This window comes from Oncorhynchus clarkii, chromosome 16 (genome assembly GCF_045791955.1).
Source record: "Oncorhynchus clarkii lewisi isolate Uvic-CL-2024 chromosome 16, UVic_Ocla_1.0, whole genome shotgun sequence".
Classification (NCBI taxonomy): domain Eukaryota; kingdom Metazoa; phylum Chordata; class Actinopteri; order Salmoniformes; family Salmonidae; genus Oncorhynchus; species Oncorhynchus clarkii.
In genome coordinates this window covers 30,373,897-30,389,287 of record NC_092162.1, presented here as the reverse complement: position 1 = coordinate 30,389,287, position 15,391 = coordinate 30,373,897, and the positions used below count along the sequence as shown (strand labels likewise).

General features: G+C 40.2%; 1 protein-coding gene across 2 annotated transcripts in view; it reads right to left on the bottom strand.

Annotated features, from left to right (window-relative positions):
* LOC139368308 (carboxypeptidase N, polypeptide 1) overlaps nucleotides 1-15,391 on the bottom strand; it is a 158,844-nt gene that overhangs the window by 124,638 nt on the left and 18,815 nt on the right. For both annotated transcript variants that reach the window (XM_071107057.1, XM_071107056.1), the window contains exon 2: nucleotides 5,758-5,954. In XM_071107057.1, coding sequence (XP_070963158.1) covers nucleotides 5,758-5,954 — 197 coding nt within the window. The remainder of the gene's footprint in view (nucleotides 1-5,757; nucleotides 5,955-15,391) is intronic.

The window sequence follows — 15,391 nt, the reverse complement described above, 5'->3', positions numbered from 1 at the left end:
CATGGAAGAAAAAATGTGTTGTGACGTTTGACTTTACCAGAGTAATCCACTTTTAATTTCAATAAATACAAATCACAGACTGTCGGCCACACTTGATAACTTGAAAACTAGCCCTTGAAACTAGCAAAGGCAACAACTAGCCAGACGGAAAACAGTGACACACATAACACACAGCACCCCTTCTAAGGGGGTGTGGAGGGAGGGTTCTTGAAATGTAACATCCAATTAAACTGTTTTTGTAACACAAAATTCTAAAGACTTCCATGTGAGATGTGACAAAGACGTGATTTTGGAGGTATGGCAATGCGAGACTAAGCTACCCAGTGTGTGGGTTGCTCAACTAATCGTTTTGAGATTATGCTGCGGGATTTAGAGGTAATTTGAGGTTTAGTGCGGCGCCCTGCGTCACTGCTCCAAGGGGGAGTTAGAGCATTGATTATGCTTACTGGAAAATACTCTTTCAAAATTAAAAGAAGAGTCAAGTGGAAGGAGAAAAGACAGCATTCAGAGGTCAAGACAGCGCTGCTCTGAGACAAGCAATGGGACTGCTCTTGATAAATCAATGAGATTTTTAATTTCACTGAATCTCTGTTTGGGTATTGGTTAGACTAAAATTAGGGTATGGAAATGTTATGCTCTTAGTACTGTAGCCTACTCCCTACCGTCACATTGTACAGCGCCATATCTTCCTAACGGAAACCCTGAGGGTTTTGTTTTTTCATTTTTCTTGGAATAGAAACACCATTTTATTAATCAAATGAATTAAGCTACGTTTCTTAAAGCCAATCCCATATACTGTGTTCTTACAAAAAAGTTTTCAAATTCTCTAGTACAGCCAATTTTGAAGACAATCAAATGCTTCTCAAAGATGCCCTTTGGTGGTCAAACTAGCACTAACTAGCATTAATGGCAACACTGGTTGACAATTAAATAATGTGCCATAGAATTTTGCAGCGGACCGCATGGAGTATGATACAACTTTTACAGGAATAACCACTGTAGGGCTGGTATCTATGAAGTCATTATGAATATTATATTTTTCTATAAATATTCTCCAGATGTTTCTGTTATTATTGGATGGTGAGTGTAACGTGTTGAATTTCATGTTGTATAATTACAAAAAAATCGGAATAGTTCCATGATTGATATTACTGTACATTCCTTTTTATTGTTGTGAGTGCCCTTTTCAATGGTGCACACTTCCTTCTCCCCCTGTATTCCCCCTCATAAACATCCCCTGCCCCCCTTACCTCTTACCGTCTACAGTAGTGATGTGGAAGAGGTAGCTTACTGTAAAATTGGCCATTGAAATCAATCAATGTATGTTAAAACAGTTGAGTTTATATGGTTACTGACAATGTATTATAATGGTATCCCTTCATTATATTGTGATATGTATGCATTTCAGTAATTTATGAATGTTTTGTCTTGTAACGTGTGCCTATTGTACATGTTAGATAGCTACTGTATTTTATACTGTACGCTACATCGTCATTGGGGTAGCATGGCTAATCATGTACACTTTCGATGTGAATTTGTACTTTGCAGAGGAGTTGGCAGATAAGGGCACCACAGCATTTGCTTATGGATGTTTTTCCTGTCATTATCAGAGAAGAAAATATCAACACCAACCCTGATCCTTTTGGTCAGATGTAAGCTGATCAAAACACAATGAGGAGGCAATCTACACCGGTCACAAATGCAGCTGCCACTGCATTGAAGCCATTGGATGCAGTTTATCATTATGCATTTTGTATCAGAATGTAGACTGGCCCTTGTTGAAGTCTCGTAGATCACTGTATTGCGCTCTTTTTGTCTATAAAGCCCCCTTGCATAAACTTCCGCCATACCTTACCTCATTGTTAACCTATAGATGTACGGCCTACCGGACCCGGCTAAGGGATTGCTAACTCTGGAGGTCCACTGACTTGGGGAAATCTGCTTTTAGTTTTTTTGCACCTACACCTACAATACACTTAAACATTTGAGTAATTGGTGCCTCTAGGGAGGGCTCTCCAACTAACCTGATTCAGCTTATCAACCAGCTAATTATGGGAATCATGTGTGCTAAATTAGGGTTGGACTGAAAACCTAGCTCTCCAGGAACAGGGTTGGAGATCCCTGCTCTAGGGCATTTCAGATGGTTGTTAGGGGACCTTTATACTGAAGAATGTAAAATGTTCTTTATTATTGTGTTTTGCTTTTTGTGTGTTGTGTATTTTAAAACCTGTTGAGGACATGGCAGATTTACGCCCCCTTTGGAGAAATTGGGTACCCCTAGAAAACTGAAAAAAAAATTGTTACAGTAAAATAAATTTTGTGTATATGAATGTGTCGTTTAATGTGTTTATTGTATTTTGATGTGTATTGTGATATTATACAGGGCATATCTGGAAAAGAGATCTTGGTCTCAGTATTGACTCCCTGTCAAAACAAAGGTTAAATCATATTTTTAAAAGTTATTTTACTGTAACAGTTGCTTGTTTTCCATTTCACCTGATTAAAAGCCCTCAGTAGGCTACACTTACCCTACTGGTTTAACAGCAATACGTTGTCGTGTGTCTTTTATATCTTGGCAATGCAGCCATGTTGCCATTCCATAAAACGTGTTTAAATCATCCATTCGTGAGAGAGCCTTGAATTCAAAATATACTGCGCATCCTAAAATATATACACATTTGCCTATTTGCCTGCATACTTCATTTAGCTTGTTCAAGTATCCAACCCCATTTCCAAAGAGCGGTTACCAAAGATGCGCTCCTCCAAATGTTGTCACGCCCTGGACTTAGCATTTTGTGTTTCCTTTATTATTTTGGTCAGGCCAGGGTGTGACATGGGTTATTTATGTGGTGTGTTTTGTCTTGGGGTTTTTGTAGGTTTTGGGATTGTGGTATAGTAGAGTTGTCTAGGTAAGTCTATGGTTGCCTAGAGTGTTTCTCAATCAGAGGCAGGTGTTTATCGTTGTCTCTGATTGAGAACCATATTTAGGCAGCCATATTCTTTGAGTGTTTTGTGGCTGATTGTTCCTGTCTCTGTTTGCACTAGATAGGGCTGGTTAGGTTTTTCACGTTATGTTTTTTTGTATTGTTCAATATTATCTTTATTAAAGATGTATCGAGATAACCACGCTGCATTTTGGTCCGATCCCTGCTACACCTCCTCTTCAGAGGAAGAAAACCTTAACAAATGTATTTAAATTATTCAGTCCTATAATGCAGTATCAATGGTAGGCCTAGGCTATATCTTGCTTACTAAGAACGTGCCTCACATATAAAATAACATTTACCGGAGCCTAGTATTTTTTTTTATCTTAGGAGAAGGGCATGTAGGACATACTGATTGAAGCCAATTACAACGTTGACTGTCAACACATATAGAACACACACTGGATATTTTTTTTTCCTCTTGCTATTACTCGTCATTGTAGCCTATACTATTAAATAAACTGTCGTATCAATCCACAATGGACTAAGACGAGAATATTATGTGCCACAGCCGAATTGGAGTAGATGTCAACGCAAAGACCGTCAATAACCTACAGAACTTGAGACAACCACATGCAATATTAAGCCTTAAAACACTTGATTGGCCAGTGAGTAACCAGCCCTCGTCACATCTACAACTAATTTATTCATCAAAACCTAGCCCTTTTGCATCACCGCCAGCTATTGCGCTCATAATATGAAAAAATAAATAGGTCTGACACACCCCTGGACCTATAGCGCTACCAACAGCGCTAAGATTTACCATTGTTAAAAGAGGCCTCAGAGCAGGCGAATACACAGATTCTACCGATGAAATTAAAGTGTGCTCGTTCTAGCTTGTGGTGAGGAGATTTTGGAGGTTTATGACAAAATGTATTGTTGTTAATATAGTAATGACTATATACAGTGGCAGAGCTAGGTGAATTGCCCATTAAAATATGTATGTACAAGCACAGAACAGCCGTGTCTTCAATTATAACTTTGGTTGTCATGCCCAAAAAATGCAGAATGAACGCACCCAGTGAGAGACAGCAGGACAGGTGTATAGTTGCAGTTAAAATTAGTGCCACCCTGACACTTTACAATGAGTGCAATGGAGCAGAATGTTCTGTTTTTTCTTTTCAAAATTGGGTGAATGGATATTTTGACCCTGTATTTTGACGCAGTAAACGATAATCAGTTGCCTCCAACCAAATTACAGTATTTTGAATTTAAATACATGTGTGAACACCAAACGTTTTTTCAATTTCAACTTATTTTAAAAGAAATTGTGAATCCTGCAAGGGTGCCAATATATTATACCGCAACTGTATCACCCAGAAAACTTTCCTGACTGAACTTTTACGATATGGATTCCGTGTATTTTCCGTGTCAGTTGTGCCTCTGCTAAGGATTTCAGCTATGGTCAAAATCTATTTTATAAAATAAAAATCTTAAGCTAACGGGGATACTGTTTGACCTTGGCCAATGCTGTTGATTTATTGCTGTAGCCTACAATTCTGAGCTTCCAGAATTACAACAGTGAATTCTAGGCTATAGTGATATGGATTGTAATATGTCACTGGACAATGACAATGTTTCCACTTTAGTGATAGATGTTAGCAACAGATGAAGGGGTGTGCTAATTCAAACAATTTAAGTTGTTATAGCAAGTGGCAAATAAATGCTAGTGTCACTCAAAACTGAGAAGGTGGTAATGAGGAAAAGTATAGGGATAGGTTTCCACACAGACAACATTTCCTAACAAACAACATTTCCTAACACACTTCTATGGAAGGACCACCTCTGCAAAATCATGATTAGTCTAAATAAACCGTGACGCTATCCAGTGCATCATAAAAATTGTTTCTCAAAATACCAGACAGATTTAACATTGTAATTTATTTAACATTTTGTGCCAGTTTCCCGGACACAGATTAAGCCTAGTCCTTTATTTAATTGCTAAGCCTCTCTCATGGACAAACTATGTAAACATAAATGGTACTGTAGAATCTGTAAAGTGACTATGGAAACATTGGATAACGAGCAGCAGTTGTTCCGGTGCTTGGGCCTTTTGTCAAATGTTATTTGGAAGTATCAGGATAGTGCGAGGGTGTTTCTTAAACTGGGGATGTGGATACGCTGCAAGGCTATTTCTCCCACAGCAGACACATTACATTTTTTTTTATTTTTTTTATTTTACCTTTATTTAACCAGGCAAGTCAGTTAAGAACAAATTCTTATTTTCAATGACGGCCTGGGAACAGTGGGTTAACTGCTTGTTCAGGGGCAGAATGACAGATTTGCAACCTTCCGGTTACTAGTCCAACGCTCTAACCACTAGGCTACCCTGCCGCCCCGACGCTTGAAATATCAAACATTGCCGTAGCCAGTTGGCAAGCATGAGAAAATGTCTCTTTTGTCAGTCATTTTTAAAGAACAACTGCACCTAAAAACCAACTTCTCATTGGGAAACAGCATATAGATATGAGTCACAAACATTATTTTACTGTCAAAATCGACTACAAAGTGTAAATAGGATCATTTGGGTCAAAAAGTCAGTCTCATCTAAAACATCACAACATAAATTGTAATCATCAATCAATTGCAGCTGCACATGACCCAATCGTAATGCCTATGGTAAATTTGGCTGTGAGTTTCATTTGCGTCTCCCCCTAGAACTTAATTGAGTGTCTGACCAAATTATGCAAGATTTTTGTTCTGGGTTAATCATGACAGTCATGAGAGACTAGTGTCTCATCAATACAACTGTGATGAACATCACAGTCAGTACCTGCTTGGCAGCAACTTCATAACCATCTGGGTTCATGGTAGGCAGGATGTGGATGCGCGTGTCATGGATGAGGCGTGTGATCCTCTGGTTTCCGGCCCGGTATTCCTCACATAGGAACTGGGAGAGCTGGATCAGCAGCTCCCGACCCAGCACCTCGTTCCCGTGCATGTTCCCCACATACTTGAACTCGGGCTCCACTGAAAAACAAGAGTCAGGTGGCTGGAGGTCAGGAGGGCAAATTAATGAAAGGTCATAGATGCTCACATCCGCTTAAAGTGCTGTGCGTGTAGAAAACTAAAACAAGCAACCCCTCACCCCCACAGTACCCATTAACCCTCCCCGGCTACTCAGGCTGCCACTCCATTTCTGCAGTTTTGTTTTTGTCAGAACACTGTGGAGCAAGAGCAAGAGCAATGTTATGCTAAGCGCCCGTTGACCCTGTTAGATGTTTAGAGAATTGGTGTGTGTGTTAAGTACACAATTTTGTCATGTTCTGACACCGTTCTTCAGTAGAATCCATCCCTTAGGCCTTTCACTGTGACACAGTACCATTTGATCAAGTGAGTTGTTGAACTGACAACATAGTATCTCTTGAATGTAATATTGATTCAATAGAAACACAAACACAAACAGTAGATCAGCCAACAAAAGACAAAGAACAAGTGACATGATTGGATTATTTAGCTAGTGTCACCTGTTTCATGTAGGTTTCATGTAGGTAAAATACAAACTTATTAGGTTAGCAACTTTGATTGTCTTCAAACATTGCAATACAGTCAAGTGAGTTTTAATATTGTGAGTTTTAATATAATACTGCTGAATGGCTAAATTGCAATGTGAATGTAGTGCTATGTATGTATTTTTATATCTGTTATGTAGTTTTTATTTTGTTTAATTTTTGGACCCCAGGAAGAGTAGCTGCTGCCTTGGAATATACAGTACAATATCAGGTATTTCTACAGCTGCACCATTGAAAGCATCTTGACTGGTTGCATTACTGCTTGGTATGGCAACAGCACCACCCTTGATCGCATGCTGCTACAGAGGGTGGTGCGGACAGCCCAGTGGGGCAGAGCTCCCTGCCATCCAGAACCTTTATATTAGGCAGTGTGAAAGGAAAGCCCGGAAAATAACTACACTCCCACCCAAGCCATAGACTGTTCTCTCCGATTCCTCACGGCAAGCGGTACCAGTCTATCAAGTCTGACACCAACAGGCTCCTGAACATAATTATTTTTTTGCACTGTCTCTATACACAATCACAGGACTTATTACCTTACCTTATTATTGTTATTCTATTGTGTTTCTTTTATTTAAATCTTTTTTTAACATTCGTTTATTGAGTAAATATTTTCTTAACTCTATTTTTTAAAACTGCATTGTTTGTTAAACAAGTCAATGACCCATAATTTAGCCCCATAATTTCTTCTCTGTCCACAGTTCCTGTTTTTCAGTTCTTTCACCGTGTCATGGAACACTCACACATCCCTCAATTCTACTAAGAAAGGCCTTTCAGCAAAAAAAATGCAAGCTCAGCCCTGGTCAAAGTGTTACCACAGGAACTCCCAGCTGTCAAGCTTTTGTCACAGTGGAGGGTGGTGTTAAAAACAGGTATATCACTACATTTGTCAAACTGCATCCATTTTGGATAGTAATTGTTTATTATGAACCTATTTTACTTAAATTCAGTGTATAGAAAATAAACAAACAGGCAAACATGCTCACAATAAATGCTGATTCAGTTTGGGGTCCACAACAAGCCTACTAGCAAATAGAAGTACAGCGGACTATTTCTCCTATACTAAGCACAATATGTAGAAATCACTCCGTCATTGCCTGGTTGCTAAAATTCTGACTTTTCTGTTTATATGACAAAACAAGAAATGTATAGTGTAGAGAATCATTACACCATCTAAACCACTGAAAATCAGATTTCCTTTAGACCTATTCCATTTGACTATCAGTTTTCCAAAACACTAAATCACAGCACAAAATAAAACTGCTTCAAATTAGAGAGTCAAATTATGAGTTTAAATTTCATCTCACCAGGAAAAGCCACCACCCCCTTCAGATAACAGCAATATATGACATTTCAAAAAATATTCTCACTCTTCGTTTACGATATACAAAGAAACAAAACTAACTAATAAATATACATCTTGAGAAGTTTGAAAAGCATGAATTTAGTACAAGAGATTAGGACAATTATCTTGCAATATCATACCTACAAAACTAAGGACCTGAAACTGACACGTCAGCACAAAAGATTGTCACCTGTGATGCCTCAGCACTCGCCCTTGGAGCTGTTTTGCCTCAAGTGCATGGAGGCATGGAACGGCCAGTGGCTCTTGCCTCATGGGCCTTGTCTCCGACTGAACAAAAGTACTCTGTGGGAGAGCGGGAGGCCCTGGTTTGCATGTGGGTGTGCGAGCGCTGGCACTTGTACTTGTATGGCAGACCATTCAAAATGCCAAAATGTTGTGGCTGACCTGCTATCCAGAGCGATGTCACCTGCATCAATGGTGTGCAATGGTGTGCATGTCCTGAAAACACGAGTGCTTTGCATGGCACATGAGGGGAACCTGGGCATCGTTAAGGTGAAGCAACGATGCAGGGATACGGCCTGGTGGGAAAATATTGACAGAGACATTGAGTCCCTTGTGAAGGACTGCACAGAATGCCTGATGAGTGGAAAATCAGCCAGACACCAATGAAATGGCCAAAGGCTCCCTGGGACCACCTGGAGGTGGATATCTGTGGAGAGTTGCATGGGGAACCAGCATACTGGTCATTCATGACTTGAATTTGAAATAGGCAGAAGCCTACCCCCTCACAGATGATCATCCAAACACCAGTGTTCTGTCAGTGGGGGTTGCCCAACACCATTATGACAGACAATGGCCCCAGTTTTTCTCTAATTATCTGTCTGTGTACCTTGAAAAGCAATCCATCAAGCACATCCGGACGGCTGTGCACCACCCTCAAGCAAACGGTGGTGGTGGGGGGGGTGGAACGCTTGAACAGGACCCTGAAGGACGGAATACGGGCCTACTTGGCTGTGGGGCGACCTTTTGATGTGGCTCTGTGCCTTACCCTACTCACATCAGGGATACCAAGCACTCCACAACTGGGGCGTCTCCTGCCTCCCTGATGATTGGCAGGGAACTGAAACTCCCTTTGGACAGCCTCTGCCCAAAACAAAAGAACAGCAGCCAGGCAAGCCCATGTTAAAGTTGCACAGCAATGGATGAAACAACATTATGTCTCACAGAGTGAAACAAGCAAGTCTGAAAGCCCAGGACTGGGTACGGATCAGGATGTTGCATAGACTCCAGAATGTTATGAAGAGTGATCAGATTAATTGCAATTAATTGCATCCATCGGAACAAGCTCTCCACATTTTGATCCATGCCCCTGAGAGTGGAACGACAGCTAGGGCCTGCAACATTCAAACTTCAGGATGGATCATCCATTGCCTGTGGGGGATCCTTTACTGACCCGTCTGTCCACAACTCACCATGGGCAGGAGCAAGGTCAAGGGGCTCACGCACCTCCACCCCTATATCAGGCTCAGTTCAGGGCCTGTCCACCAGTCAAACCTGAAATGCCAGCAGTTCCCCTGCCACCAGTCGCACCAGCTGCACCTCTGAACACTGGGAGACCCCAACGGGTTATAGCTCCTCCCTCGCGGCTTAATCCCACCACAGTGTCCGATTTCAAATATGCTTTACAGCAAAAGCACCTCAAACGATTATGTTGGGTCACCACCAAACAACAATAAACACAGCCATTTTTTTCAGCCAAAGATAGCAGTCACAAAAAGCACAAATAGAGATAAAATTCATCACTAACCTTTGATCTTCATCAGATGACACTCATGGGACTTCATGTTAAACAATACATGTATGTTTTGTTTGATATAGTTCATATTTATATCAAAATATGAGTTTACACGAGTATTCACTAGTTCCAAAAACATCCAATGATTTTGCATAGCCACATCATTCAACAAAAATACTCATCATTATTGTAGATGATTATACAAGTTATACACATGGAATTATAGGTATACCTCTCCTTAATGCAACCGTTGTGTCCGATTTAAAAAAAACTTTATGGAATAATTAACCATGCAATAATCTGAGACAGCGCTCAGAAAAACAGTCAAAATAGCCGCCATGTTGGCGTCAACATAAACAAGAAATTGCATGATAAATATTCCCTTTCCTTTTTCATCAGAAAGCACTCCAGGAATCCCAGGTCCACAATAAATGTTTGTTTTGTTCGATAATGTCTGTTATTTATGTCCAAATACCTCATTTTGTTAGCGCGTTTGGTATACATATCCAAACGCTCTTTCTGGTCAGACAAAAACTTCAAAAAGTTATATTACAGGTCGAAGAAAAATTTCAAACTAAGTACAGAATCATATAGCTTCAATAAAGTTCCAACCGGAGTATTCATTTGTGTCTTGATGAGCAATGGAACGCAAGTGGATACTATGAGGAATGCACGTGATCAGAAAATGGCTGACTGCCAGTCACCTGATTACACATTCTGCTCTCATTCAGCCCCACAACACAATAGAAGTCTCATTCAAATTGCTATAGACGGTTCACATCTAGTGGAAGCCCTAGGAAGTGCAACATCATTAATATCTCAAGGGGATTTCAATGGGAACTGTTGATTTCTCCTCAGGATTTTGCCTGCCATATGAGTTCTGTTATACTCACAGACATCATTCAAATAGTTAAACAAACTTTAGAGTGTTTTCTATCCAATAATAATATGCCTATATTAGCAACTGAGACTGAGGAGCAGGCCGTTTACTTTGGGAAATTTATTCATCCAAGCTACTCAATACTGCCCCCCAGCCGTAAGAAGTTAAGAACAAATGTTTTACAATGATAGCCAACCCAGGCCAAACCTGGACCAATTGTGCACCACCCTATGGGACTCCAATCACAGCTGGATGTGATGAAGCCTGGATTTGAGCCAGGGACTGCAGTGATGCCTCTTGCACTGAGATGTGGTGCCTAGACAGACCACTGCGCCACTCAGGAGCCCTAAAGTAACCAAATCCCTTACCTAACCTTAACCATTTTAAATGTCAACTTTGATTTGGTAGGGACATCCAAAGGATCTTGAATAGCACGTAACTTTGACTGTTTATCATCTGAGAGCTGTATCCAGGAATACCCGGCAGGGGACACAAGATAAGAGAGACTGGTGTGAGAGACAGACAGTGGCCTGACCATGGAATCAGGAATTGGAATACAATTATGACATAGCCTGACAATAGATCACAGAAAAAGTTATTTTCTGATGGAAATATTGCTGCTCTCGGATCGCCACTTGACCATACCTGTGCATAGTTCCCTCTTCTCACAAGGAACACATTTGCCTCAAGGACCCACAAGGTCTGCCATGATGGATTTTCTGCCATTTAGAATTTTTCAAAACACTTAAATGACATCTCCTCCAGAACCACAGGGCCAATCTGGATTAAACTTGATATATGGCATCTATGGACCAATGTGTTTCAATGCAATATTTTCCAGACTAGTATGTCATACAACTGACCAACAAACATTAATGTCGTCATGGTCTGGCACATAAATGCATTTAAATCAAACACAGATATTTGTATTGTAACCAAACTTGGTACACATGTTCAAAGCCCTGTCAAGACTCAACATATGCAAGCACATTCAGATTGACCACATGGTGGCGCTACAACAGGAACATGTTTATATCTCTTGATTTGTTTGACTCAGTGTTTAAATTGTAAACCTTTGTGGTTATTGTGTTGTTGTGCTTCCTATTTGAGGTCTGGATTGTGATTCCTAGGATTTTTGTGTGATGTCAAAATCTTACTAATTTTGGGACCTACTTCTTTTGCTATTCAAAGGTTATTCAATGGTGCTGTCAGGAAAAACACTTTCACTTCCAAGGCTACAGATGGAGAGAGGGAGAAGTTTGTCATAAGGTGGCTGGAGCTTGCACCAGACAGAGACGGAGGCAGAGACAAAGATACATTTACAGAGCATTCAGAAAGTATTTCTACATTTTCTTACGTTACAGCCTTATTCTAAAATGGAAACAAATTTTACAAAATGTCTCATCAATCTACACACAATACTTCAAAATGACAAAGTGAAAACAGGTTTTTAGAATTTTTAACAAATAATAAACAACTAAAAAACAGAAATACCTTATTTACATAAGTATTCAGACCCTTTGCTATTAGACTCGAAATTTAGCTCAGGTGCATGCTTTTTCCATTGATCATCCTTGAGACCATCCTTGAGATCCTTCACCTGTGGTGAATTCAATTGATTTGACATGATTCAGAGCTCCAGAGTAAAAGGCACATGACAGCCCACTTGGAGTTTGTCAAAAGATACCTAAAAGACTCTCAGGCCATGAGAAACAAGATTTTCTTGTCTGATGAAACCAAGATTGAACTCTTTGGCCTGAATGCCAAGTGTCACGTCTGGAGTAAATCTGGCACCATCCCTACGGTGAAGCATGGAGGTGGCAGAATCATGCTGTGGGGATGTTTTTCAGTGTAAGGGACTGGGAGACTAGTCAGGATCGAGGGAAAGATGAACGGAGCAAAGTACAGAGAGATCCTTGATGAAAACCTGCTCCAGAGCGCTCAGGACCTCAGACTGGGGCAAAGGTTCACCTTCCAATAGGACAACGACCCTAAGCACACAAACAAGTTAACGCAGAAGTGGCTTTGGGACAAGTCTCTGAATGTCCTTGAGTGGCCCAGCCAGAGCCCGGACTTGAACCCGATTAAATATCTCTGGAGAGACCTGAAAATAGCTGAGAATCAACGCTCCCCATCCAACCTGACAGAGCTTGAGAGGACCTGCAGAGAAGAATTGGTGAAACTCCCAAAATACAGGTGTGCCAAGGTTGTAGTGTCATACCCAAGAAGACTCAAGGCTGTAATCGCTGCCAAAGGTTCCTCAACAAAGTACTGAGTAAAGGGTCTGAATACTTATGTAAATGTGGTATTCCCATTTCTTTTTTTTAATACATTTGCAAAAAAATATATAAAAATGTTTGCGTTGTCATTATGGGGTGTTGTGTGTAGATTGATGAGGGAAAAAAACATTTGATCCATTTTAGAAAAAGGCTGTTACGTAACAAAATGTGGAAAAAGTAATGGGGTCTGAATACATTCTGAATGCACTAGATACACACATACAAACATGTAAGGCAGAGGTGGGCATCTCCAGTCATCGGGGGCCTGATTGGTGTCACACTTTTTCTCCATCCCTAGCAAACACAGCTGATTAATCCAATTGCATTCTAAACTGAAGATCATGATTGTAATATTTGTGTTGTGGAGAAATGACCAGGCAGGAAAGGGGAGGACAGTAGGTTTCGTTGAGTCAAAAAACCCTCGTGCTCTACAGCCCCCGGCCCAATAGTGCAAATCTGCATTTCCTATTAGGTGTATTAACATATCACTGCCGTAATACATTACTGCTTAGTAACTAATAGTAACTAATCTAAACAGATGTAGATCACAGATACTACAATGATTAGGTAATTATTGGAGTCAGGCTGGTAACTCTAATGAACTTATCCTCTGCAGCAGAGGTAACTGTGGGTCTTCCTTTCCTCTGGCGGTCCTCATAAGAGCCAGCTTCATCATAGCGCTTGATAGATTTTGCAACATGAAGAAAGTTCTTGAACTTTTCTGGACTGACTGACCTTTGTGCAAAGGGTGGCAACTTTGAAGAATATAAAATATAAAATATATTGTGATTTATTTAACACTTTTTTGGTGACCACATGATTCCATGTGTTATTTCATAGCTTTGATGTCTTCACTATTATTCTACAATGTTGAAAATAGTATAAAATAAAGAAAATCCCTGGAATGAGTAGGTGTGTCCAAACTTTTGACTGGTACTGTGTATGTGACTTGTTTCAGGAAACAAGGCGTATGTCGAAAGCCACTACATCAAATGAGAGGCTTTTGATCGTTTCTTGTAATTCCATTTTTAAATGCATTTTTTGGTAGAAATGCCTTCTGGAACATGTGAACTTTCATGTGCCTTAATAACAAACGTATGCCATCTGTAAATATAAATCAAATGGTTAAATTACGAGCCTAGTTGGTTTAGCCACGGAAAAAGTCAGCAACCTTCCCGCTAGCCATGATTGGCTGAGATAATGAATGGGCTGGACATGCTGAGAGATGAGTTCGGATTGGTCTGCCATGTAGCACCTTCTGTCTATAACATAAGCTGCTCAGTATGTGTAGAAAATCCTTTCTACTGCAGCTTTTTTTAATTAAGACATCATGGAGAGCTGAAAAATGTTTCCAAATCTTCTCAATAACATTGCTGCCCTGAATTTATAAGGTGCTATCGACAAAGGTCAGTAGGAAAACATTGTGAATGACTACTTTCTGGAGGACGATCGGGCCATGCTGTCTCTCTCTGACTCTGAAAATGAATCAGATGATGAGGAATTCCCTGATTTAGGTAAAAACGTATTCATTGAACCAGACATTGTGGAATCTTCTGATGACAGTGATGGGGAAGAAACATCGATCAACAGTGTTGTTGTCATAGAAGAAGTTGACCTTGTTTTGAAATCAGTGGAATGCCTGGTGGAAGCAAAGTATGATAAGGAGATTAATACAATTCTGGAGTTTGATTGCAAATGCGGAGGGAGTCAAAAAGAGAATACAGAAGGCTGCTGTATAAACACCTGTCTCCAGATTCTTCAAACTAAGGGCAACCATGGCATCCATGACAGAGAAAGGGAAAGATCTGATGATTCTTATGGCATTGCACACGGTCAGTTTAAGAGTCTAGCTACATTGTCAGATATGATATATTTCAAATTTTGACAGTCATGTGTAAAGACTGACAAGGGTGTGACAATTCATTTTTATTTCTCTAATGTTATTTTGTTGTTGTTTGCAGGTGCACTATTCTGACTGTATGCAGCCAGATCCCATCTACTTTTTAACAAGAACTAGTGACAGGGGTTAAAATCCCAGGGGTTAACACTACTGTTCAGTCGGGTGGTCAGGTGCCACAAAGAAAGTTACAATTGGTTCAAAACAGGTCAGCACAGCTGGCCCTTAAATGTGCCCGGGAGCTAACATCAATAATATGCATGTAAATCTCTCATGGCTCAAAGTGGAAGAGACTTGTTTTTGTAAGAAGTGTTGACATGCTACTAGCACACAGCTCAGACAAGGGTCTCTTCACAATCCCAAGTCAGGAACAGACTATGGGAGGTGCACAGCACTTACATGGAGCCATGTCTACATGGAACTCTATTCCACATCAGGTAACTGATGCAAGTAGTATCCGATTCAAAAAACAGATAAAAATACACCTTATGGAACAGCAGGGACTGTGAAGAGATATAGACACACGTACACATGATAAGACATACACTCTAGACACACGTACACATGGATTTATTGTAAATGTATGATAGTGGAGTAGTGGCCTGAGGGAAAACAATAAAGTGTATTGGATAAAGTGTTATGAAATGGAATGTCATGTAATACTTTAAACTGTATATAACGGCATTAATGTTGCTGGACCCCAGATAGAATAGCTTGGCAGCAGCTAATGGGGATCCT